We start from the raw sequence: 27,542 nt of genomic DNA, 5'->3' as shown, positions 1-27,542 counted from the left end.
GTTAAGAGCTATGGAGTGCTTCCTTTCCCTCTTATGTACACTGCGGTGCCAGGAGTGATGCCCTGCACGCTATGCACTACTCTCTCTCTCCCCTACGAGCAGTATGTTATGCCCCACTAGTGGGCTTTTCATTTGACCAATGTATAGTTATGTGGGTTCATGCGCGATTGCCGAGGCAAGAGCCTCTTGCACAGGTATTGGATTAGCTAGCGGCTAATCCCCCGCAGGTACAGGTGAATTCGGAGAGGTTTCACGTCAGAAATCTCGTCCGATGCAAAGGGCAAGTAGCCCTACGGGTGCGGGAGCTCGAGGTCTTGCTACAGATGCGACCAGCACACGAAACGGAGCCCAAAACAGGGAATTACAGCCTGCTGTGTATTTTTGCAGGTTTAGGGTTTCAGCCCTAAACGGACCCTAATACCCCCAGGAGGTTCGGGGACGCGAGGGGACCGCTGTACAGGTGAATTGGCGCATTTTCGGGCCAGAAAACAGAGAATTCAGCGTGCTGCAGATTCTCGCCAGGTTTTGCAAAGTGTCCTTATGCGTCGGGAAAGTCACCTATTGCGTGGGGATACTGACCGTGAAGCGTCCTAGTACAGTTATGCTGCCGAAATCGAGCCAGAACAGGTGTTTCTTAGCCAAGATTGTGCAGGGAAGCTTGTAGGAGATCACAGGTTTTATTCCCTCTGTTAAAGAATAAAGAAATACCCAAAGGGGCGCCAATTTTGGCGCCTACAGGTTGTCAGCGTCTGCTCGGAGCATTCTAGCTTCCGAGCCGTGTGTGTTCTTAGGTGTTAATCCCCGTTACAGGTTACCTTTGCAAAGTACTCTGTGTGTGTCTAAAGTAAAGAATTTCGGGTGAAAGCCAACGCCTACCGCCCCACGGGCCGGTTTCACCAAGAGGCCCTGATCTTCTTTGATGGAGGAGCCAAGGCCAACTTCATTTCACCGGCACTGGCGGCGCGGCTCGATATCACTCCCGATCGGATGGGACCACTTGCGGAGGCAGTTCTAGCGGCACCCAGCAGGAACGTAGCCATTACACTTGTCATTGGCAAACTTCGGTTGCATTGTCAGGGGTATTTGGGGCATGAGGACTTTTTCATAATGCCTTTGGAAGGTTGTCATGTTCTCTTAGGGATTCTCTAGTACCACAAGAACAACGTCGTGGTCGATTATCGGGCGAGGAAAGCGACATTGACTACAAAGAAGGGCAGAACCATTGTACTTGATATTAAACTGAAGGGCGAGTCTGTCCCTATTGTATCGGCAACTTCGGCCATTTCTAAATTAATGAAATCCGGTCTGTTTGTTTACTCGATTTTCATGAAAGAACTGAATAATAAGGATAGGACAAATATGTCTAAACTTGATAAAGAACGCCAAGATTTTCTCCACTCTCACGCCGATTGCTTCTCAGTGGGCCTACCAGGCAAGTTACCACCTACTCGTCCTGAAGATCATACCATTGATCTGATACCTGGAAGCACACCACCGAACCGGCCACCTTACCGTGTGAGCCGAGCACAGAATGAAGAGATTATGAACCAAGTGAAAGACCTCTTGGAAAAGGGTCTTGTCCAGCCTAGTACTTCACCGTATTGCTCTCCAGTGTTGTTGGTTTTGAAGAAAGACAGATCTTGGAGAATGTGCATCGATTATAGAGCTCTTAACAAAATCACCATCAAGAACAAATTTCCGATTCCTAGGTTCGATGATATACTTGACAGATTACAGGGATCCTCGTGCTTTAGCAGGATTCATTTGAAGAGTGGATATCATCAAATCAAAATCGCGTCGGGAGACGTCTACAAGACAGCTTTTCGGACGACTTTTGGGTTATTTGAGTTTTTGGTGATGCCTTTTGGCTTAACCAATGCTCCTGCGACATTTAACCGGATGATGGACAGGATATTTCGAGAGTACAGGCTATTTGTTGGCACTTTCTTTGACGATATCATTGTTTTCTCCAAGAATGAGGCAAAACACAAAGATCATCTGCTTCAAGTCTTTCAGGCATTACGAGATCACAAGTTAGTGATTAATGATAAGGAAAGTTAATTTTTCCTACCAGAGATACTCTTTTTGGGACACATTGTCTCAGCAGCAGGAGTGCAAATGGATCAGGCCAAGATGGAGACTATCCGTGATTGGCCCGAATTTTCAGGTTTCCTTCGCAGATTTTTCATATTGAAAAATTATTCCAAATATTTAGTCAATTTTCAGTAAAACTAGGGCTATGACACATGTTCCCACTTGGATTTTGGGCCCGTTGGTCTAGTCAGACTTAAGAGTTTTCTTGTGAATCTAGACGTTCCAAACGTATACCCACTTAAGACGCTCGCAACGGCACTCAAATCTTTGAATGTTGCAAGCTTGATGTAGGGATCACTTATGAGTTTTTTAGCAATGTTTTTGAGTTCCTCCATATGAGCTTTTATTTGAAGCTCATTACTTTTGTACGATACTCACATAAATAAAAGGTTTCCACAAAAAAGTAAAGGTGTCTGTGTACCCATGCCTAATTTACATGTCAGTTTTCCCTCGCTTTTGAGGTTTCCAAGCAGTAGTGTACAGTATTACCCCAAAAAAATTTGTGTGCACAGGTAAAAGAAATACCAGACAAGCGTCTAAAGCAATAGAATGTAAAGAAAACAGAAAAACACGTCAATAAGTGAATTGCATAGAAAGCATAACAATCCAGAACATACCTTTTCTTGGTGAAAACGGGCTTCTCTCACAATCAAGTCTTGCAGTTTTTGGAGTTCATTATACAATGATACCTGTCATGAGCATCAGTAAGAAGAAAAAGCTTTAAGCAGTCTCAACCTTAATTCTCCCACTACAAATGACAGAGCAAGAAGCACACACACACACGAAATGTGACAGGGTCAAGAAAAATGGAAGTGCCACATGTTTTGTAGGGATTGAGAGAAATCCTTTCTGAAGACATTCATAATTTCTTCTCACGGTTTCTGAAAGGAAATTTTAACGAACTTAAATACTTTGCTATACTTGCACATTATTTTGCTAGAGTTTACCGCAGATTTTGTACTTTCTTCTTGTGTTTAACCAGCCCTAATGAATTCCTAAGCGACAGAATATAAAGTTGGGGCGCATCATTTCGGAAAAAACTGACGTCATGGCTGTATTAATGACCAAGCCCATCTTGTGGGTGTTCAGTCATCAGTACTCAGCTTTTAAAAACTCCTTGAAGGTATTTACAACTGGAATGGGCCTTTTGATACACTTGTACATCTTTGGGAAGAAAAGGAGCATGACCTAGGCAAGTATACTCCTCAGTCAAGAAGCCACACTATTTTGTAAGAACATGTTCTTACAGGAGCCAGCCAAAATCTTCACTGACAAAATAGGACAGTTCAAAAGTAGCATTCAAGGCATTAAGACATATCCCCAACAAAGACGGTTTCAATATTCAAGCTATGATCAAGGCTGTAAAAATAAACCTGGACAAAGGCACATGAAAAGATAGGTTTATTTCTGCAGAAGACAAAAACATCTAAAATACACAAAATCACCAAAAAAATAAAATCCCAATCCTTCGGTCTGCAGCAACCAAATGAAACATCACATCAATGACAAGAAATAATACAGTTAAGGCTACCAACAAAGCAAGATATAAGGGGATGTCATTGATCCTTTCCTTCATACTGCCACGGCAAAAAACACAGGACCTGATAATGAACGCTCGCTGCTGCTGCCGCTCCCCCCCTCGCAACTGCACTCCCCTAGCGCTACCCCCCCCCCCCCCCCCCCCCCCCCCCCCATCGACTGCTCCCCTCTTGCGCCCGCCCTCAGCCCCTGCTGCCGCTGCCCACTGCGCTGCCCTGCCCCTGCCCGCCCGCCCGCCCTCAGCTCCCACTGCCCGCCTGCCCACCCTCAGCCGCCGCTGCCCTTCACTGCCCTGCCCGCTGCCCCCCTTTTCGCTGCCCTCTCCCTCGCCACGCTGCACTCCCTGTCCCGCCCTCCCCCACCTCTCTTCACTCACCGAAACCCACCCCCCCCCCCGCCCGTAGCTCATTGCGTTCTGCTTTTTCTCACGCCGTGGTTCTTCTGTCGATTGGCTTTGGCAGTGCTAGTTCTTCGACAGTGCTTGCCGGGGTCCCTTTGCAGAAAAATTGCTTTACCCACTCTTTCTCCGCCACAGCAGTAGACACAGATGGAGGCTCAAGCTCCGCCACAGAAGGACTCCACTGAAGCCCCTTCGCCCGATCCCGCTGAGCCCACCATTCGACTTGCTCTATCACCGACAGAGCAAGCGAGCAGCGCCTGCAGAGGTAGAGCGCCTGCAGGCAACTTCTGTCATCTGCAAGATTCTCAATACCATACCCAGCAGAGGAGGGTTGTGTGATCTTCTCCAGGCCCGCCTTCTCGCAGAGGTGGGCAAGATCTTGGACGTTCAGATCCTCGGACGAGGCTACTACCAGATCGAGTTCGTGACCCCCAAGCTGGCGTCCAAGGTCATCGCCATGAGTCCATTGACCATCCGAGCAACTCGAGCCCACTTTCGACAGTGGAGACATGGTTTTGACCCTGCTTCAGATGTTCTGGTAGAGGAGGCAAACATCCCCATCCCCGTCTGCTTTCCCGGTTTACGGAGGGAGTACCTACCACTTTTGTCCAGGATAGGCTGAGCGATTGGGACTGTCCTGGAGACACCTCGCACGGCAGCCTCAGTAGCTGCCAAGGCAGCCGGCATTCCCTCAGTTCACGTTCTGGTTAGGGACACTCACACTCTCCCGAACGTCATTCTTCTGCCTCGGGTGAGTAGGGGTTGGTTTAGACAGAGCGTTGAGTATTTGGGCCTCCCGAACCAATGCTTCATTTGTCGACAGATGGGCCATCTTACGAAGGCCTGTCCACGGAGGAGGCCTCGACCTACACCACAGACTCAGCCCCAGCCTGCAAGGGCTGGCCAGCAGCCACAAGCAGAGACACAGAGCACTCATGCAGAGCCACCCTCCGAGCCTGGGGCTCGAGGGGAGGAGGGATGGCAGCAGGTTCGTGGTCGACGACGACAGGGGCCACAACGACAGCTTGGCACTCAGAGTGGTCCTCAGGCGCCTGCCCAGTAGCAGTGGGTTCCCACGGGGAACCGTTTCGGTCCTCTTGAGCAAGACGAGGACCCTTCTTCAGCCCCCACCTTAGCTTCACCCTCAGCAGCCCATCCTCCCTTAGAGTTCCCCTCCTCCTCATCATCCCCCCCCCCCCCTCAACGGTTGGCTTCTCTTTTCCCCTTTGCGGCAGGGACCAGACTGAGTGGACTCTCGACTCAGTGTTGGAGTGGTTGCATACACAGGTCCTAGAGTTCTCTCACCACATGGGAGACCTAGGAGTTACACATGCTTTAGACTTTGTGGCCATTGGCCAAGTTTGCGGTGACCCCTCCAAATACAGCAGGATGTAGACACATTGTGGTTCACTTCTTTGCTGATACGCAGTGCTTGCCATGCTATCTACACATTCATGAGGACTCTTGGACAGAGGAGGTTGCTTTACGTACGGCTCGCTCTACTTGGGCTTGGGCCGGGCACTCGTTGCAGTCACGCCTATCTAGAGGACGTTCGGAAGCGGATTACTCCCCATCCAAGCCAGCCTTGAAGATAGCACGTTTAGATGTTGCGGCAACATCTGTTCTCTCTCGCTCCCCATGATGATCGTCTCATGGAACGTGCAAGGACTTGGTGGGCCCGAGTTTCAGCGTCAGCGGGGCCGACTGCGTCAGGAGCTTCAGCGCTGCCTTGTGGGAGGAGAAATTGATCCCCTTATGCTACAGGAGCATCATCTGTGTGAGAGCCGCATTAGACGTTGTGGTCAGCTCTTGCGTGGACGATATGATACTTTTTGTTCAACTGCTTTTGGACCTGGAGGCATCCAGGGTGGGGTATGTATGACTATTGCGGCTTCTTTGCAGTAGGCCATTGTGGGCAGAGGGATTACTATGCCAGGCAGGGCTCAGTGGATCACTATGCAGGTTCAGGGTTGCCTTGTGGGCTTCCAGAATATATATGCGCCCAATGTGGCGAGTGCACGAGCAGAGTTTTGGTCACAGATTGTTGAGTCTCTGCCGCAGGCAGAACATTGGTGCATAGAGGGTGACTTCAACATATTGGAGGACCCTTCTGACAGGATTGGTGGTAGCCATGCTACTGTGCATGGAGTTGAGTTGGCAGCTTGGGAGAGGTTTTGTATGACTCTGAGGGTCTCGGATGTGTGGCAGCACTCTAGTTTTGTAAGGCCCCCAGACAGCCTGGCCTTCTCTCGTTCGGACCGCAGAGTGGGAGGAGTGAATCTATCGCGGATAGATCGCTTCTACACTAGTGACCATTTCACTGACTTGGGTGGGACAGTTGGCATTCTGGCAGGGACTTCCTTCTCGGACCATGCACCAGTGATCCTCACAGTGGCAGACAGACAGAGGAGGGGAAGCACGATGCTTCGCATCCCTGAGAGGGTCTTGCTGGACTTTGCACTCAAGGAGCGAGTAGAGGCTCTCTCGACAGAGAGCTTGGACATGCAGGATTCTCCTGCTAACAGAGTGGCCTCAGGACTAGCTCAGATTGGTCGTTTCTTTCTCCAGGAGTCTTTGGCTCGCCTAGCTGCAGCGAGAGAGGAGGAGCAGCATCTCAAACGGGGCGTTGCTTCCTTGCAGAGGATGCAGGAGCAGCATCCTGACACTCCTTGGTTGGAGAAGTAGCTACAGCAGGCTCGCCAGGAGCTTGTTAGCACAGAGGAGCAGCCCCATAAGTTTGCTTTCCATCGACAAGCATCTCAGTGGACACAAGTGGGTAACGTGACTGGTGCTTTCTTCGAGGCAGTAGGACCTCGGCATACGCATGCCAAGGTCAATCAGTTGAGGAGGCCCGACGAGTCAGTTGCTTCAGAGCCAGAGGACATGCGTGCAATTGCTACTGACTTTTACTGAGAGTTACTGTCTGCAGAGCCTCAGTCAGAGCGTCAGATGCATGCAGGGAGCAGGTGTGGGCGCAGATGCCTTGCCTTGTGACTGAGGAGATGCGTCAGAGGCTTGAGCTGCCGCTTCAGCTTGAGGAGTTGCACACGGCTCTTAGTGCACTCCCCTGCGGTAGTTGTCCAGGTGAGGATGGCTTCACTCCCAGTTTTTCCTTGGAGTACTGGGACTTGCTTGGCCAGATCTCTGTAGTGCTTTTCAGTACATCTAGCACGCAGGAGAGATGCCTGACAGCATGAGTGAGGGTCTGATCTACCTCATTCCCAAGGAGGGTGGCTCCTTGGATGAGATTCGACAGTGGCGCCCCATCACCATCCTCAACTCAGCCTACAAAATTCTTGCCAAGGCTATGTGATTGAGGATCCAGCCACTTCTAGAGAGCCTTATACATGGGACTCAGACAGGTTTTGTCAAGGAGCGCAGTATCCTTGACAACATCTTTACTTTTTGGGAGGCTTCTGCCCTTGCGCGGCTCTGTGGTGAGGATCTGGTGATTCTCCTTCTCGATTTTGAGAAGGCCTACGACAGAGTTGATTGGGACTTTCTAGAGGGCACTCTACGCAGGATGGGCTTCTCAGATGCTTGGATCAGAGGGGTGTCAGCTTTGTACAGACGGGCACACAGTCAAGTACTTTGGTCAGGAGGTAGAGGTGATCGTTTCATGCTCACACGTTTGGTCAGACAGGGCTGCCCTCTTGTCCCCTTCCTCTCTCTGTTCTATGCTGAGGCGATGAGCAGGTTTTTGGTGTCGCAGCAGGTTGGTTTACCGGGCTTAGCACTCCGTATTCGGGGAGACTCACCGGCGTGTTAGCATTAACAATCATGCTCTCATCTTTTAAATCAGTCGTTACGGGGTCAGTGAGCTAGCGAGGTACTAGACGCTGAGTTTGCTGATGACTCAACCTTGTACTTGGATGGCCAGGAGGCCAACCTTCACAGGTGTGAGCAGGCTCTTGAGACCTTTTGTTGTGCATATGGCGCACTGATCAACTGGAGAAAGACAGTGGCTTTCTCGGTTGGAAATGCTCCTGTGCTCGACTGGATGCCAGGCGAGGGTTTCATGTGGATTCCCCCAAGGATTGCAGTTCGGTACTTGGGCTGTCAGGTTGGTTTTGACTTGTCTCCCAAGCAGCAGATTGCTCCCCTCCTCCTGTCTATCAAGAGGAAGTTGTTACGTTGGAGCTCCGCACGACTTTCTTTGGCTGGCAGAGTTGTAGTGGCCAACCAGGTGTTGTTGGCTACTATGTGGTACATCACTTCTTGCTGGATCTTCTCGAGTTCTTGTATCAGCCAAGTAGAGCGGTTGATCACGAATTTCCTTTGGTCAAGGCGAGACACTCTGACAGCCCGGGGCAAAGTGGCTTGGCAAGTCATCATTCTTCCTTGTTCCCACGGAGGCCTTGGATCATAGACCCAGCACAGCAGAGCAGAGCCCTTCTTGGGAAGTTTATCGTCCAAGATCTTCTTCCAAGTGAGAAGCCGTGGAAGGAGTTCTTGTTACAGCGGCTTCGTGCTAGGGTGCCTCAGGCAGGAAGCCCCTGGCAACCTTCGACTAGATGGAGGCTGGAGGATCGCTTTGCTGTGGGGTTGCTACGATCTTGGGAGCACTTGCGGCGAGGCCTGGAGCTACGTCAGTGAAACCGGCCCGTAGGGCGGTAGGCGTTGGCTTTCACCCGAAATTCTTTACTTAAACACACACACAGAGCACTTTGCAAAGGAGACCTGTAACGAGAATTAACACTTCATCACACACACGGCTCGGAAGCTAGAATGCTCCGAGCAGACGCCGATAACCTGTAGGCCCCAAAATTGGCACCCCTTTCGGTATTTCTTTATTCTTTAGGAGGGTAAATTACAAGGTAAGGTCCTGGGAATCCTTCATGTGTATCCACCTAGATACCATTTGATTTGGCCAAATTTCGGCAGCATAACAACCCCAAAACTTGCGCGAAACCAATTCCCCTGCTGGAACTCGCTTGCACTGTCGTATACCCTCTGATTCCTGTCCAAAAACAGTAAATTCAGCACGCTGTATTTACTGGTTTTTGCCCTGTTTTCAGCCCCAAACAGTCCCCTAACTGTCCTTTGCCAGTGGGGCACGATTCCCAATGATCCTGGCGTCCGTACGGCTGAAAAACAGTGAATTTACAGCGCATACACAGTGCTGATTTTGCACCTGTACGGTGAGGTTATGACCCTCACCAGTGCCTGCTTTGGAGTAGCAGTTAGCTACCCCTGTTCCTGCTCAAGGAGGCTCTTGCCTCAGCACAAAAGCATGAACCCACACAACTGTACATCAGTCAAATGAGTAGCCCTCTTGTGGGGCATCACATAACTGCACGTAGGGGAGAGAGAGAGCAGTGTGTAGTGTGCAGGGCATCACTCCTAGCACCACACTGTACATGAGAGGGAAAGAAAGCACTCCATAGCTCTTAACCTGTGACAAAAGCTGAAATGAGGCCTCTCCCAGCATAAAAATCAGCGCCCATTTTTCTGCAAGAGGAAAGTTCACAAAAATGTGACACTTGGCGCATTTTCAAGCATTTTCCCGTTTCGGGTTTGCCGCTTAAAAATATCCTGACCGGTTGCCCAGTTGACTTCGCGGCAGAGTTATAAAATGTTCCCCTAGTCATACCGGAGGTAATGACGTGAACACATTTCCCGGCCCAAAATAGCACTTCCCTAAATTTTAGGAGATGCTTCCGTTGGGCTCCCACTGGTCTTCTGACCATCTATCCTCATTGGAGCCGCATCCAAAAGTACAATGTGGCCCAACTGTCGGATACTTTTTGTTGGTAGTCCCACCTTGACTTTACGCCTTAATTGAGTTTACTTCCTAGTATCCACCAACTTGCTAAGTGCGACGGGGGGGGACCTATATGATCTTGCTCTGAGCCTAGACATCCTCTTACCATACGAATTCCAATGCCGACCACTTCCCGTCTGCGGGTGAATCTACCGTTCACATTGGCCATACAATGTCCGACCGTTTGCTACTTCAAAAAGAGGGTCTCAAAACAAATAAAATAAACCCCATTGGAAAGAAACCAACAACCAAGGTTAGCAGTTGCCACATCTCTGTGACATGGTTAATAACTGCCACGTCCTCGTGACATACCCCCCTCTTGAAATCGCAAACGTCCTCGATTGCATACCATAAATACACGCCACTGATGATCTTGTGCTATTAACACTCTTTTATCATCGCATGTATCCGCAAGAAAGGTCGTAACATACATAGATACAAATGACTTAATGAGGCCTTCATACTTTTGCCATTTCCATCTATGGCACTGAATTCATATGTACATTTGATGTACTAGCTTTATCATTACCCCTCCTTTGCACACGTTGGGTTGGGGCATAAGTAGGCTCTAACCCAAAGGCTTCAAGGTAAAGCTGCAATACATTTGGTGACTCTGACAGTTCATGCTCTTCCATCCACTTTGCATCCATAGGCGGATAGTTCTTGAACTTCACCAAATAGCGTCTTGCAACTTGTCATTTAACTTTTCTGTCCTTATGTGCCAAAACTTGCTCAGGTACCAGGATCTCATCAAGTTTCTCAACTTTTGGCTGATCCTGAACTGGCATATCTTCTGGCACATCACCCACGAAGGGTCTTAGAAGACTCACGTGAAACGCATTATGAATCTTCCACGCGTCAGGCAATTTCAACCTGTAAGCCACATCGCTGATCTTGTCAATCACTTGAAAAGGCCCATAGTAACGCATGCTGAGCTTAGGAAAAAGCCGTTCCTTGCCCTTCATCTTCTTTAACCTTGCCTTTTCGAACCTTAAGAGAACCCAATCACCAGGTGATAGTAGCAATTCACGACGGTGACGATCAGCAGCCTTTTTCTGTTTTGCCTGAGTCTTCTCCAAGGCAACTTTAATCTTCTTATACATCTCATCCATGTTCTCAACATATCGATCTGCCTCAAAGATCTTGTCCTTTGTGTGCAAAATGGGAGGAACCTTTTTGCCGCCTTCAACATTTTCAAAAGGTGCTTTGCCAGTAGACGAATGCACCGTATTATTGTACGCATACTCAAGCATAGGCAAATACTGTTCCCACTTGCCCTTATTATCTGACACATAGCATTTCAGCAGATCTAAGATAGTAGAATTGGCCTCTTCTGACTGTCCATCAGTTTGTGGATGAAACGAAGACAAGAACTTGAGCGTAGTACCCATGTTCTCAAACAATCCTCTCCAGAACAAACTGGTCATGCGAGGATCACGATCACTGATAATCGATTGTGGCATACCATGGTACTTAAAACACATTGTACATGAACAAGCGTGCCATCTGATCAGATTTTATCTTCTTCCTGACAGGGATAAAATGGGCCTGCTTGCTGAACCTGCAGATAATGGTCCATATACCATCATTCCCTGTTGGCGTTCTTGGAAGATCAAAGATAAAGTCCATAGCAATGCTTTCCCATGGCTTATCCGGAATCGGCAGTGGTTGTAACAACCCTGGTGCCTTTTGCCTGTCAAACTTGACCTTTTGGCAAACTATGCATTCTCGCACAAAGGCATCCACATCTCTCCTCAAGGTAGGCCAATAGAAGAACGTCTCTACTGCTTTAACTGTTGCATCAATGCCACGATGCCCTGCATATGGTGGGACATGACTCTCTTCCATGACCTTATGTCGCAATGGCCTAGTGACACAAAGTCTGCCATGCATCATCATAAAACCATCTCTGAGGAGGTAGTGCTCGTGATGTTGCCCCTCTTGTAACTGTTCAAAGATCCTTGCAAAATCTTCATCAACAGTATACTATTCCTTCATGTCATCTAACTCATGATGATAAGGAATTCACACAGCTGAAATTTGTGGCTTCCTTGATAACGCATCAGCCACAACATTCTTCTTGCCTTCCACATGCATAATCTGGAAGTGGAACATGGAAAGAATGTTCGCCCATCGCATATGCTTTTCGGATAACTTTGACTGTGTCAAGAAATATCGCAAGGTCTGATGATCTGTTTGGACAACAAAATCAGCACCTAAGAGGTAGTCCTTCCAGTTAGAAAGCGCATGAATCACGGCCAAGAGCTCTTTCTCATAGACTTGCATAGTCCTCTCTGGCCCTTGCAAAATTCGGCTTTCATAGGCTACTACCCGTCCATCTTCCATTAGCACTGCTCCGATGCTACTGCCACACGCGTCACACTGGACCACAAATGACTTCCTGAGATCTGGCAAAACAATAACTGGATCTGAAGTCAACTTTTCCTTTAAGAGACTAAAAGCTGAAATCTCTTTTTGGGTCCATCTGAAAGTGACCTCTTTCTTTTGCAATGCGTGAAGAGGCGATGCTATCTCTGCAAAATTTATGATAAAACTTCTATAGTAGGAACACAATCCCAAGAAGCTTCTGACATCGTGCACAGTCTTCAAGTTTGGCCATGTCTTGATAGCTTTGACCTTTGCGGGATCCATTCTAACACCATCCTTTGAGACTATGTGGCCAAGAAAGTGGATCTCTTCGAGGAAGAATTCACTTTTCTTAGGATTGATAAGTAACCTGTGAGACTGGGCAGCTCTTCGAACACAATGGTCAAGTGATGCCTATGCTCCTCTTCATTCTTCGAATACACAATCATGTCATCAAAGAATGTTCCAACACACTGTTGATGCGAGCGGAAAATCCGGTCCATCATTCTGTTGAACGTGGCAGGAGCATTTGTTAGCCCAAACGGCATCACTAGAAACTCATAAAGACCAAATGTCGTTCTAAACGCAGTCTTGTGCACATCCTCTGGGCTTATACGAATCTGATGGTACCCACTCTTAAGGTCTATCCTACTGAAAATTGCAGCACTCTCTAAACGATCGAGAATATCATCAATTCTAGGAATAGGGAACCTATATTCTTATTCAATGCACGGTAATCAATACACATGCGCCATGAGCCATCCTTCTTCTGCACTAGGAGCACTGGGGAGCGAAAGGGTGAAGAACTAGGCTGAACAAGCCCCTTCTCTAATAACTCCTCAACCTGGCCCATAATCTCTTTCTGCTGCGCGGCACTAACCCTGTAGGGAGGTCTATTTGGTGGGCTACACCCTGGCACCAAATCTATCCAATGGTCCTCAGGTCTCTCTGGCGGCAATTGCGACGGTAATGAATCAGAAAAACAGTCACTAAACTTTTGCAAAAATGCTGACCTTTCTTTATCTAACACAGATAAATTTGACTGATCACTATCTGAGACATCACGTGCAAAAATCAAGTACACAGAAAGATGATTCTTTATTACAGAAGTGATAGCAGAAGCAGATACAATAGGGACTGACTCTCCTTTAAGCTTTACATCCAAGATGTGAGTTTTGCCCCTATGCTGTACAGTGATCTTTTTGTTGTAGGCATCCAAGACTCCATGCACTCGGAACATCCACGGGATCCCCAACAAGGCGTCACAACCTTCCAGCGGCATGATGTAAAACTCTTCAGTGTCCACATACGACTGAATATGCAGACGCAGTTTTCCAATGATGGGAGTAACACACTCTGAGTGGCCAGGACATGCCAACCCTGCCTCTGCTGTGTACCCCATCTCTTCAGCTCTGATGCCGAGCTTCATAGCTAACTCTGGTGAGATAAAGTTGGCTTTGGCACCTGGATCAAAGAAGATGAGTGCCGTCTGATCCCTAACTTTACCCCATGCCCTGCATAACTCACTGGCATCTGTGCTTGGCCTGTCACCCACCATGTCTGGCACCAAACCTGCCGTGGGTTTAGGCTTCTTGCCTTTTTGATCTTCTTTATCCTTTGAGTCAGCTGGCCTTTTCCTTTGTGGACAATTGATAGAAATATGAGCAGGCTGCTCGCATATAAAACATTTGTTCTCAGCCATTAGGACCTTCTTTTCCTCGAGCGACTTGCGCACAAAAGGCTTCCTTTCTGTTTCTTTGCCTGCGCTCCAGAAGTCCCAGCTGAATCCTTGTCTTTGGTGGCCTGTTCTGACCCCTGTGACGCATCAGGACCCGTTTTCACAAAGGGCTTCTTCGCTGAATTTTTCTTTTGCTGCCCTCCTTTGTCATTGCTCGGAAATCCACTGTCTTCTCCTTTCAACAAGGCAAGACTAGTGTTCGCAACTTCCATAAGCTGAGTAAGAGTAGCCACTCTGTTCTTTGTACAGTAATCGCGAAGCCCTTTAGGCAGCCCACAACAATACTTCTCTATCTGCTCTGTCAATGGCACAAATCTGTAGGAGGTCACTGAGAGTAATGCTTTACAAAACCTCCTATTGTACTCCAGCAAGCTCTTGCACGAAGCTGCCGTAAGCTGGTGCGAATCTGTCAGGACATCGGCTTCAAATTCATTTGATAGCCAAGCAGATGCAAACATTTGCTTGAAGTAAACCCAAGTGGCGGGTGCCTGTCCTTGCATTAACAATGTCGTCCACCATGTCAGCGCATTGTCCTTTAAGAAAGTGGCAGCTTTCCTGACCTTCGAGGCCTCTGTAAAATTCCCTCCCGCATAAGCTGTATCAAACTGCTGGAGGAAAGTGAGTGCCTTTGTCTTATCCTCGAAACCAGTGAAGGTACTGAACTTTACCGCTGCACCACCTTCTTTGTAAGCCTTCGGCTTCTCTAGTGCCCCCAAGTTGTCATACGGGATGGTCTGCAACATGGGCACTGTACTAGGCATGATCGGCACGTGTTGGCCATTCACATTTTGCGTCAGGGGTGCGATATCTGGCTGTTGTCCAGAAAAACCAGCCATGCCAAAATGACCCTGTGGCACCCCAAACTGGCCCTGGTTGCCGTGGAAACCTTGCTGCATGCCGATAGTACCATACATGGGGTTTGGCATGATGCCTTGCATACCCCCGAACACTGTTCCTGGCATGTACAGCTGACTTCCAGACGCATAACCAGCCATACTTTGGAACACTGATCCACCCCCGAAATACCCAAGATGTACCATGGGTGGTGGAAAAACTGAGTGCATAGCCTGGTATCCAGCTCCCTGCCCATTCAAGACAGCATGCTATTCAAGACAGCATGCTGGCTCTGGAAGGTGGCGGGCTGAACTGGCATAACCTGTGGAATAGGCGTTCTAGCCACCTGTTCAAGCACGGGAGGAACTTGCTTTGGAGCCCCCGACTCCGCAACATGCGAGTGTTCCCTTTCCTCCTGCGCCTCATGAAGTACCTGGGCTTGAGCTTCAACAAGCTCCATACGCGGCGTAGGTTGCCTATTTTGCTGTTGCACTGGTGGCGCTTGCAAGAATTCCATAAACCTCGGATTCTGCACCAGCTGCGAAAAGACATTCACCGCGGCAACTAACTGAGTCTTAAACGCATCATCCTCAAGTTGCCTTGTCATAAAGCCCTGTACTACTGGAGGGACATTCACGTTGACAGGAGGTACAGACTGACGTGGCCGTGAGCTTTCGCCAATCTCAAAAACCATAGGAATCTCCTGCCTCTCCTTTGAAGAGGAACCCTCTTCCATAATTCCCTTCCCCTTGTCGGCCATAGTGTAATCCCCGTGTTCTTGCACTGTGTGTCTTTACCCTGAACAATCCAGGCTCACTCTTTGAGGAAAAAGTGATTGATGTCCCGGCAACGTAACCATGAAACCGGCCCGTAGGGCGGTAGGCGTTGGCTTTCACTCGAAATTCTTTACTTAAACACACACACAGAGCACTTTGCAAAGGAGACCTGTAACGAGAATTAACACTTCATCACACACACGGCTCGGAAGCTAGAATGCTCCGAGCAGACGCCGACAACCTGTAGGCTCCAAAATTGGCGCCCCTTTCGGTATTTCTTTATTCTTTAGGAGGGTAAATTACAAGGTAAGGTCCTGGGAATCCTTCACGTGTATCCACCTAGATACCATTTGATTTGGCCAAATTTCGGCAACATAACAACCCCAAAACTTGCGCGAAACCAATTCCCCTGCTGGAACTCGCTTGCACTGTCGTATACCCTCTGATTCCTGTCCAAAAACAGTAAATTCAGCACGCTGTATTTACTGGTTTTTGCCCTGTTTTCAGCCCCAAACAATCCCCTAACTGTCCTTTGCCAGTGGGGCACGATTCCCAATGATCCTGGCGTCCGTACGGCTGAAAAACAGTGAATTTACAGCGCATACACAGTGCTGATTTTGCACCTGTACGGTGAGGTTATGACCCTCACCAGTGCCTGCTTTGGAGTAGCAGTTAGCTACCCCTGTTCCTGCTCAAGGAGGCTCTTGCCTCAGCACAAAAGCATGAACCCACACAACTGTACATCAGTCAAATGAGTAGCCCTCTTGTGGGGCATCACATAACTGCACGTAGGGGAGAGAGAGAGCAGTGTGTAGTGTGCAGGGCATCACTCCTAGCACCACACTGTACATGAGAGGGAAAGAAAGCACTCCATAGCTCTTAACCTGTGACAAAAGCTGAAATGAGGCCTCTCCCAGCATAAAAATCAGCGCCCATTTTTCTGCAAGAGGAAAGTTCACAAAAATGTGACACTTGGCGCATTTTCAAGCATTTTCCCGTTTCGGGTTTGCCGCTTAAAAATATCCTGACCGGTTGCCCAGTTGACTTCGCGGCAGAGTTATAAAATGTTCCCCTAGTCATACCGGAGGTAATGACGTGAACACATTTCCCGGCCCAAAATAGCAGTTCCCTAAATTTTAGGAGATGCTTCCGTTGGGCTCCCACTGGTCTTCTGACCATCTATCCTCATTGGAGCCGCATCCAAAAGTACAATGTGGCCCAACTGTCGGATACTTTTTGTTGGTAGTCCCACCTTGACTTTACGCCTTAATTGAGTTTACTTCCTAGTATCCACCAACTTGCTAAGTGCGACGGGGGGGGACCTATATGATCTTGCTCTGAGCCTAGACATCCTCTTACCATACGAATTCCAATGCCGACCACTTCCCGTCTGCGGGTGAATCTACCGTTCACATTGGCCATACAATGTCCGACCGTTTGCTACTTCAAAAAGAGGGTCTCAAAACAAATAAAATAAACCCCATTGGAAAGAAACCAACAACCAAGGTTAGCAGTTGCCACATCTCTGTGACATGGTTAATAACTGCCACGTCCTCGTGACAGTCAGCCTACTTGCACGGAGGAGCGCCTGCGGCGACAGCCCCTTGTTTGGAACCCCATGGTTAGCACTCAGAGAGGTCACTTGGTTGGTAGTCGACCTCATGTTACCTGGGGTTCTATGGCAGCAGGTCCAGCACGCTCTTTAGGTGACTGGTTACAGTTTTCACGCTTGTCAGAGGAGCTACAGAGCTTTCAGCTACAGGGCATGAGAGGGGTGCAAAGCATGTGCCGGGACATCTCAGAGGTAGTACCAGCTGATTGGCTCACGCCTCTCGAGTCAGCAGCGCCCAGATGGATGGGAGCCTTCACACGACTGGAGGTTCTCATCTCTGTTGGGGCTTGCTCAGAGACTTTTCCCTCCCTGTTTTTCGAGCTACAGGGTGAGGGACGCTTACAGTGAGTTGTAGTAGAGGCCCCACGAGTGGCAGAGTGTTGTTTTCAGAGGATCCGAGTGGTGGGCATCTGTGGGAGGACTTGTGTCATCGATCCTGACCAAGCTGCTCTTGCGACTGGACACTGGAGACTGTGGGCTTGGGAGTGTTGTCCACTGGCACGAGTACAGTGGGATCCTGGAGAGTGGCTTTCAAGGAACCCCTTCTCTTCTGCAGACCACCCAAGTGTCCCTTTCTTTTAGTACACTGTTCGACTGGGACGTCACATACTGGCAGCACAGAGAGAGGCTCGCCCTGCTGCAGCACCTCATTGGCAGGAGGAGGGTCTCACAGCTGAGTTCTTGGCAGCTTTTTGGGAGATGTTGTGGGACTCTAGACTGCCGAGGCGAGTCACTTTATTTCAGTGGTCGGTTGTACACAGAGCTACAGCAGTTGGGAGCTGGCTGGTGCATAGTGGGCTCTCGTCCGCATGCACAGCTTGTGACCATCTTGTGGAGAGTCAACGTCACTGTCTTTGGGACTGTCCCTTGGCACAACAGGTGTGGCTTCGTGTTCTTCGGCTGATGCCCGCTCTTTCCACGGCTGAGCAGTACACTTGGGAGGTAGCTGCTTGGTCCACTCTCACGGGCCCGGCACTTCAGTTTGAGCTATCATCCACCAGCAAGATGATAGTGATGCAGGGGGGGCGACCTACACTCCAGCCTTCCACAGAGCTTACTCCACAGGAGTGGTGTAGTGAGAGAGAGGTGTGTTGGGAGCTCATCAGGGCCTGACACTCTGGTTTATCTGGCAGGCGCGTTGCTTCCACATCTTCGAGGCTCGCCCTGTACCACCAGCAGAGACTATTCGGGATCTTTGGCTTGAGTTGGTTCATACTCTCAGAGGACAGTTCGAGAGACTCCAGGGCAGTTCTGACCGCATGCGGGAGCGCAGAGAGGCTTTCCTTCGACTTTGGCGTCCTGGACCATTCTTCACCATGATCCAGGGTGTGCTCCGATGGCACTACCGTCCACCTATGTGGCTCTTCCCTCCTCCCATCCCCTGATCTAGCCTCATTGTCATATGTTGTTTTCTCATTGGGAGAATCTCCCCATCATGATTCTTGTAGTCCTCTCTTGTAGAGGAGATTGTAGCCCTATGGGCAGTTTCATTAACTAATAGAAGGATCTTTTTCTAGAAAAAAAAAAGATATAAGGGGATGTTCAGCATAGCGAAGGGTTAAGACTAAATATCCGGTTCTTGCCTTCCTGGCCACCTGTTAGGTGCAGCGGAATGAATGTTTACGCTTTGCTCAAGATGAGTGCTCCGAATTGTGCTCAAGGTTCCTTTTGTTCTTATGGAAGGGAGAGCCTTCCGTTCTTAATGAGAGAGTGCAATGATTACAAACAAAGTGAGTGGACACTATGCGTGCAAGTGTATGAGATTGAGAGATAGAGAGAGGAGAGACATACGACACCAGAGACGACGTAAAACCCTCCTCTGAAGGCCCCACTCTCGTCGGCGAGAGTGGTCTACTTATGATTGCACAATCTAATACAAATGGAATGCATGGGACTGATGCAAGTCTAGGCTATGTCGGCGATGACGACGGTGAGGATGAGACCGACCTAAGGGCTGAAATCTGCAATCCTTCTACTGCTGTCCAAAAACGCTATGGGCTGAAATCTGCGACTAGTCCAAAAACGCTGATTTGGGGGCTGTTTCTGTGGTTCTTTGACGCTAAAAATCTGCAGATTTAGGGCTGAAAATTGAGGTTCTTAAGGGCTGAAAACTGAGGTCTGCCCGGGCTGAATCTGCTACTTCTTTATGGGCTGATCTTGCAGGTCTTCTGATGCTGAAAATCACTATGGAAAACGCTGCATATGCTGGGATCTGCAAACGCTAGATCTGGGACCAAAAACGCTAGAGATGCTGATGACAAAAACGCTAGGTCAGTTGGTTTCTGCTGGCGATTCCTTGTTGATGCAAACGCTAGGTATGTTGGGGGTTCTGGCGATAGTGTGATGATGCAAAACGCCAGGCTGTGATGCTTCTGTCAAAAACGCTAAGGGAGGTTCTGTTTCTTCTTGCTTGGTGGGGGAAACCGCCAAGGTCTTGATGAGAAGTTGCCTGCTGAGCTTGGCTCTTGTTGCCTCTTCTACCAAATAGTGCTAGCTCTAGTTTGCTTATATACAAACTTAGCAAAATTGCCCTACCTACTTTTCAACAAAAGTGACAAGTCACTTAAAAATAATAAGTGAAACATGTCAAAAATAGGGAAAATAGGCTAAACGCACTGGAAAATTCCCTTGAAGGATTCTGATGGGAATGCTTATGATCATGCTGTGTGCAACCAAAGGATATGCATCTACACTAAGTGACTGGGTATGCACGGTCTGCGAACAGACTCACAAAAGTGCCAGATCAGTTCTAAATCTAGACTGACTGGACTGACTAAACCCTCATCATGTTGTAGCTTGTCCACGGACACATAGGGTTGGATGTGTCACGTGACATCCCCTCCTTTTCAAAGTGAGGTATTGGTACCGATATGTATGGCGTCGAGGGAGATCGCCAATAGCATCCGGAATCCTGGAAGGGACTCTTCGCCGGCCCACTTTGATGTGTGGGTTGTGTGGTACTTGAACTTCATAAAGGTCTGCAACGCTTGCTTCTTTGGGCCGCGCCGAAAGCGACACAAAGTCTTTTGTGGCTCCTTGGATGCTTCAACTTCGCCGAGTGTCATGCTTCTTTCGTCTTCAAGAATCTCCATGGTAGAAAATTCCTGAAACCATTTCCAACACAAAACCATGAACATACCTATTCCATGTAAAGTGAGTGGAAAAAATCTTGTCTTCCTCAAAGACTGTGCATGCAATGTAGATGAACCAATAGACGGAGTGCCAAACCCTTCACCACATACACGCAAACAATGAGATCGAATCTTTCTCTTTTGATCTAGAGCAATCGACTTTGGCAATTCACAACGGAAATGCCCATGCTTGGTGCTCATATTTTCACGTGCTCTTTCTACAAATGTGTCATGCCAAGGAAGAGACATGGAATGTGACTTCCTTACATACATACTTTTCAGCTTTTCATAAAAAATCCGTATACATTCGTACTCATTCATGAGTGAAACGTGCTCAACGTACAATATGCCATGCCTAGGAAAAGGGATCTCATAAAGACACTGACTAAAATACTGGAAACGATCATGAATGAAACACTCGAACAATGCATGCGTATCAATCATGCGAACACATAATACTTCCTGTGAGGGTTCTTTGGACCTACGCTCGAGAGCCAAGATCGGTTCTTCCTGAAGGGGTTCTTTGGAACTAGGCTCAAGAGCCAAGATCGATCCTTCCTGATTGATAGAATCTGCAACGAGGCTAGCTTCGCTAGAAAAAGCATCAACTAACTCATCATCCTTGTGAATAATCACGTCATCTTCATGTAAATCATCATGCTTGTGAGAAATCACATCTTGATCATTGGCATCCAAATCATCATGCTTGTCATTGGCATCCAAATCATCATGCTTAGCAATATCATTCAAATCATCATGCTTATCTTTGTCATCCAAATCATCATGCAAATCATTGTCATTCAATTCATCATGCTTCTCACAATCATGCAAATCCTGTGTATCATGCTTTGGAGAAGAAGAGACTGAAAGAGTCTCCTTTTCCCGAATCTCTTGCATCTGTGCCTGAACTTGAGAAAAGAGTCGCAAGAACTCTTTCATGTGTTGGTCGCTCTTTTCTTTGATGGCTTTGTTCTGGCGATCAAATTCTGCTTGTCTTGCTTTGTTCTCTCGATCAAATTTGGCTTCACTTTCTTTTTTTCCAAGTCGTACTGACGCTCTATGGCTTCCATTCTTGCATCGTATTCACGATCTATGGCTGCCCTTCTTTCTTCATAGTCACGATCTATGGCTACCCATCTTCAGTCGTGTTCTAACTTCCTGTCCATAAACAACTGCGGCAACTCCTTCATAGGAGTTAGTGCAATCCTTGTCGTAGATGGGGAAGGGGGAGGGTCGGAAAAACCTCTTGGTGGGGAAAATTCTTCTTCGCCTCTCTCATGCTCATCACCTCCAAGCGAAGTATCCATTCCGCTTCGAGTGATGACCATCCTGAAGTTGTGGGTTCTTGTGGTCTTTGGTTCTGAAGTTCACAAGGAACTTGGGTTCTTGCCGGTCTTGGGTTCTTGGGTTCTTGAGTTCACGAGAAACTTAGGTTCTTGGGTTCTTGGGGGTCTTGAGGTTCTTGAGGTTCTTCTTTCGCTTGCAATCTGTGTTCGAGAAGGATCTTCTCTTCACCCGAGTTCTACTCTTTTCCGCGGGCGCACCCCTTGGCGGCCTTGCGCTCACACCAAGGTTGCTTTTTCCCACCTCACGTCCATTGGCCGGCCGCTAAGTGCACGGTCCGCTCTCAATGAGTGAAAAGAGACACAAGGGGAGGCTGGACAAGCCCTTCTTTCTTGGGATTCCTGTCACTCTTCAAAAACACGATTAGGAATCGACACGCCCAAGCGAACTTGGGTTCGTGCGACCTCAACAAGCAAAAAAGAATTTATGTGGTTCTTGTGGTTCTTTCATTTAGTGATACAGAACACTGCCAAAGCTCTGATACCAATGTTAGGTGCAACGGAATGAATGTTTGAGCTTTGCTCAAGATGAGTGCTCCGGACTGTGCTCAAGGTTCCTTTTGTTCTTATGGAAGGGAGAGCCTTCCGTTCTTAATGAGAGAGTGCAATGATTACAAACAAAGTGAGTGGACACTGTGCGTGCAAGTGTATGAGACTGAAAGATAGAGAGAGAAGAGAGATACGACACCAGAGACGTTGTAAAACCCTCCTTCGAAGGCCCCACTCTCGTCGGCGAGAGTGGTCTACTTATGATTGCACAATCTAATACAAATGGAATGCATGGGACTGATGCAAGTCTAGGCTATGTTGGCGATGACGACGGTGAGGACGAGACCGACCTAAGGGCTGAAATCTGCAATCTTTCTACTGCTGTCCAAAAACGCTATGGGCTGAAATCTGCGACTAGTCCAAAAACGCTGATTTGGGGGTTGTTTCTGTGGTTCTTTGACATTGAAAATCTGCAAGTTTAGGGCTGAAAACTGAGGTCTGTCCGGGCTGAATCTGCTACTTCTTTATGGGCTGATCTTGCAGGTCTTCTGATGCTGGAAATCGCTATGGAAAACGCTACATATGATGGGATCTGCAAACGTTGGATCTGGGACCAAAAACGCTAGAGATGCTGATGACAAAAACGCTAGGTCAGTTGGTTTCTGCTGGCAATTCCTTGTTGATGCAAACGCTAGGTATGCTAGGGGTTCTGGCGATGGTGTGATGATGCAAAACGCAAGGCTGTGATGCTTCTATCAAAAACGCTAAGGAAGGTTGTGTTTCTTCTTGCTTGGTGGGGGAAACCGCCAAGGTCTTGATGAGAAGTTGCCTGCTTAGCTTGGCTCCTGTTGCCTCTTCTGCCAAATAGTGCTAGCTCTAGTTTGCTTATATACAAACTTAGCAAAATTGCCCTACCTACTTTCCAACAAAAGTCACTTAAAAATAATAAGTGAAACATGTCAAAAATAGGGAAAATAGGCTAAATGCACTGGAAAATTCCCTTGAAGGATTCTGATGGGAATGCTTATGATCATGCTGTGTGCAACCAGAGGATATGCATCTACACTAAGTGACTGGGCATGCACGGTCTGCGAACAGACTCACAAAAGTGCCAGATCACTTCTAAATCTAGACTGACTGGACTGACTGAACCCTGATATGTGCACTTCGTTTCATTCTTTTTGTACATAATATTTATGTAAATTTACAAGAACCGGAGACATTTTGCAAGGGGGTCCCTGGTGTACTGGCACCCCGAAATGTACACATATTCCAAAGCTAGTGCCGTGCACAACTGACCTGTTTTCATGATAATCAAACTTATGTGACTCTTAGCATAAATTGCCATAAAAGCTTTATGGTGTCCCTTCTTTCAAATTTTTCAAGGGGGATGGCCCATCTACGTTCTTATTATGTACATCAAAGAGCTTCTGTGGAAGACTATGCATACTACAGTCTTTTCTTGTTCAGCTAAGCAACATTGGATAGTTATGGTGCTCAAGCATCAAACTTCTGCAATGACTGCCACAAGATTTCCGAATACAATATGTGGGTTTCTGACCGAAAATGAATTGCACCAAAAAAAAAAGCGCAAAAAAAAGGGAATGAGGAGCAAAAAAAGCAAGTGTGAACTGCTTTTGATTACGTAACAAAGCAGCATTTGCACCATGTTGTGGACTGCATAACTAATGCTGAGAATGAGTACCTGCTGTATGCTATTATCTCATGCAGCTGGCGCGAGAACCGGAGATTAGTGTCACAGGGAGAGCACGGGGCCTTACGCTGCCCACAATGATACGCAGTGAACTGTGCATATGATAATTGACAGTTGAGGGTGCTACTTAGAGTGAAAACGAGAATAGTCCTTCATTTCTCATCTTTTAAAAACACCCCCATGCACACCATCTTCCTGCCCCTTTATAAGTGTGACAAAACTAAAACCTTCTAAAAAACATGGGGGAGAAAAGTCAGGCACATGACAAAAAATCTAGTGGCTCCGCCCAAAAACTTCGTTGGTCCAGCTTCTGGACCAAGCTTTTTACATATAGAAACGCTGTGTTGCCTCGAGACATACTGCTCACCGTCCCCAACAAACAGTATGATGAAACTTTTTTTTTTCTACTTTTTCCCTGGCTGAACATTTAGTCATTCAAGCATCTAAGCTGCAGGAAGAAGACAAAGGTGCAGTTACATAAAGGCAGAGAGAGCTAAGACAAAAATGGAGATTCAGACTTTTACTAATAGCTGGTCACCAGGCTACTTTTCTGTCCTTTCAAAATGGCTAACAAGTTAAAACAAATAATTGGCCCATGTGCACCTGTTTCTTTCTTAGTGAAAACAATCATCAAAGCTATGCAAAGAAGAGATGACCCGCCATGATACTCTGTAAAAGGTTTGATAACCACCTGAAGAGCTTGCATTGCTTTCTCCGTAAAGGTTGTTACACTTTGCTTTTTGCTCCAGTTTGCATCCTCCCCAGCATTAGTATCTGAAGCAGCTGCAATTTTGTTGGACGGAGGTGGATACAGTGCAGCCGTCATCAAATTTTTGTTGAAGCCAAGACCAAACCTGTTATCTTTCTCTGAAAAACATGAAGTTTCAGAAGGAAAACCATTCAGGCCCATGTCAGCCCCCACAATAGACAAGCTTTCATTGACACAATCTTGGTGATTAATAGAGAAATCGCTTCTCTCAGGACTCCTACTACATGATTTTCTTGTCTCTTCCAATGGCTGCTGCCTTTCAACGGGTCTAGATTGAGAGTATCTCAGATAACGTCCTTGATAACCATTTCCTTCTAAATTTCTTGAATCTGCTAAGCCTAGTTGTGCAACCCATAACGAACTTGGAGGCCGTCGCTGCCAGGTGGACCATGAACTTGATTGGTGAATACATGTGTGATAGATCTGTAATTTTGAGCGCAACATATGAAGCGCCCAGTGATAAAACATCCGTTCAAGGTTTCTCCTCTCTTCAAACTTTTGTATCAGCCAAGGCAGTCCTGCCAACAATCTACTTAGCTTCTCGCCATTACAAACTGCTTCCTTTTCTAATTTGGCATTTTTAATAGAAGCTCGCCACATGGACAACATGATGGAGATCACTTTATGCCCTGAAACTGAAAACTTTGCCTCTTTATGCTTTGATTTGGCTGTTACAGTACGCACCTTGTTGGTATTCTGAGAGTTATGCAGATTTTGAACATGTATGAATCCTAGCTTTTGCATGGAGGTGAGAAACTTGTCACGGTTTTCAGATGAATGAGAATTTGAGATAACTCCCAATGTTTTATTCTCTTTTGCGAGTGTCATAGTTTGGAGCTCCTTTGACAGAGCTTTTAACTGTGATGCAGCTGTCGCCCACCTCCATTTCCATGAAATGCATCTAGATAAAAGGTTCGTAAAATTTCCAGGTGTATCAACTGTGGTAACTGTAGTTATTCTTTCTTGAGACTGGCTCTGACTCCATGAAACTACCTTTTGGTCTTGATAGAAATAGGGCTGCTGTTTCAAGGTGGCCAACTTTTGTATGTTTTCACGAGGCAAGTTCAGCTCAAAGCCACCTTGCAGAAAGTAAGAGCTCTTCTTGCCCCCTGCCGCTGAATAGCTTCCACTTTGCAAGTTTTCATTTGCCTTGGCTACCTGCATACTATCACTAGTTTGAAAGCAGACAGTAACAGGGTCAACTGGATCAGTGAAATCCACATTGTGCATAATTCTCTGTTGTTGACTGTGTACCCTCCTCTCAAACCCTGGATTAAGTCCTCCTTGTCGTATGCAAGCCTCTAAGTTTCGCACATAGGACGTTAGCCTCTTCAAATGTTGTTCTAATTCCATGGAGACTCCTTTGGGAGCTTTTGACTTGTCATTATCATCTTTGCAGTGCAATGTCATTCCTACTTCCTGGCCACAAAACAGTGACAGAACCATCATATGCATGGCTACAAGAACAAACAGAAGAAGAAAGGTGATTTTAAGAAACAGTAAATTTGTCAAAGGGACTACAAAATATTTTTCAAAGAGAAGAAAAAGTACATAAAAAATCAATGTATGCTCTCTCTCGCAACAGTCAGCAACTGTTATTATAGCCTATTTGGAATCTCTACCACTGACAAATACAGGGAAAAAAAAAATCAACCTTCAGCATAACCGTCTTTTTGAGCAGTCACGGAGAGAAGCCGAGTAAGCAGTCAGCGACAGCCATGCGCATGAAATGAATTGGATTCAGGCGAGGCATGGCAACTCTTCCATGAGCACTCCCCCCCACCGGTCATCACTTCTACAGAGGTATGGGGTCAGTATGCATCATCTCTCTACACAGTCTCGGGGCAGCCATCTCTTCCAGATCCGCCAAAGCCATGCCCACGTACATGTGCTTTCTTTACCGCCGAGATGGTAAAGAAAGCCATTGACATGATGAAGACTAGGAGAGCATATGATCACGATGGCCTGGTAGCGAGCATTTTATACATGCCAGAGATTTGCTTGCAGAGCTTCTAGCAGTGATGTTCAACCATGCCATGTGCGAGGGCCTACCTGATACTAGAGTTTGTCCACAATCGTACCTATCTTCAAGTCAGGGGACCCTATGGAGCCTGGGAACTACCACACTATCATGATTGGACACACATTGGCACGATAGTACGCATCCATCCTTGAGCAGCAGTTGAGTAGATGGGCAGAGAGAGAGGGTGTACGGGCAGCAGGATAGGCAGGTTTCAAGAGAGGTCTCTCTACTCTTGATCATATTCTAACACTCAAAGCCATTAATGAGGAGGAGAGATCACGTGGGAGACAGCCCTATTGTTGCTTTGTGGACTTCCGCAAAGCCTTCGATACAGTGCTCAGAGCTAGATTGATGCACAGATGCAGGAGATGGGGGTACCCAAAGAGTTGATATGGGGGATCATGGCTCTATACAAGTCAATAGTGAGGCATGTATGCACTCTAGACGGGATTTCTGATTAGGTTGCCCGCTATCTCCTACACTATTTGGCATGTATGTGGATAAGGTTGCTAAGTACATTGAGAGGGATGGTGATAGAGGAGCACGGTTGACAGGGACATGGATTCCACTATTGTTATATGCTGATAATATTGTGTTGATTTCCGACTCCTCGGAGGGGATGCAGCGACCTTTAGATGCTTAGTACACATTTGCCCACGATAGTGGATTGTCTGTTAACCTGGGGAAAACCAAGGTTATGGTGTTTAACACCACACCACAGTGGGTCAGGAGGTCAGCATCCACTTTTACATATGGCAAGGAGACGGTGGAGTCTACACATGCATACACCTATCTTGGGGTAGTCTTCAGTGGATCAGCGTTTTCATTGAGGTGAGCAGCAGAGACTAGATTGACAAGAGCTTATGCAGCCTTGGGAGAATTGGAGAAGATGTGTCCGTAGGTTCAGTTTCAAGAACCCCAAGCAAAGCTGTGGCTTTTTGACACTCTA

At 47.4% G+C, this 27,542-nt stretch overlaps 1 protein-coding gene across 3 annotated transcripts in view; it reads right to left on the bottom strand.

Annotated features, from left to right (window-relative positions):
- The window catches only part of LOC147465902 (uncharacterized), a 98,418-nt gene that overhangs the window by 15,909 nt on the left and 54,967 nt on the right, over positions 1 to 27,542 (bottom strand). For all 3 annotated transcript variants that reach the window (XM_086522666.1, XM_086522653.1, XM_086522658.1), the window contains 2 exons: positions 24,493 to 25,989; positions 2,712 to 2,783 (listed from right to left, as the gene is read on the bottom strand). In XM_086522666.1, coding sequence (XP_086378792.1) covers positions 2,712 to 2,783; positions 24,493 to 25,989 — 1,569 coding nt within the window. The remainder of the gene's footprint in view (positions 1 to 2,711; positions 2,784 to 24,492; positions 25,990 to 27,542) is intronic.

The sequence above is a fragment of the Adiantum capillus-veneris genome, chromosome 1 (genome assembly GCF_014529385.1).
Source record: "Adiantum capillus-veneris isolate H3 chromosome 1, ASM1452938v2, whole genome shotgun sequence".
NCBI lineage: Eukaryota > Viridiplantae > Streptophyta > Polypodiopsida > Polypodiales > Pteridaceae > Adiantum > Adiantum capillus-veneris.
The sequence above is the reverse complement of the archived record's forward strand: the minus strand, read 5'-3'. Positions and strand labels throughout refer to the sequence as shown.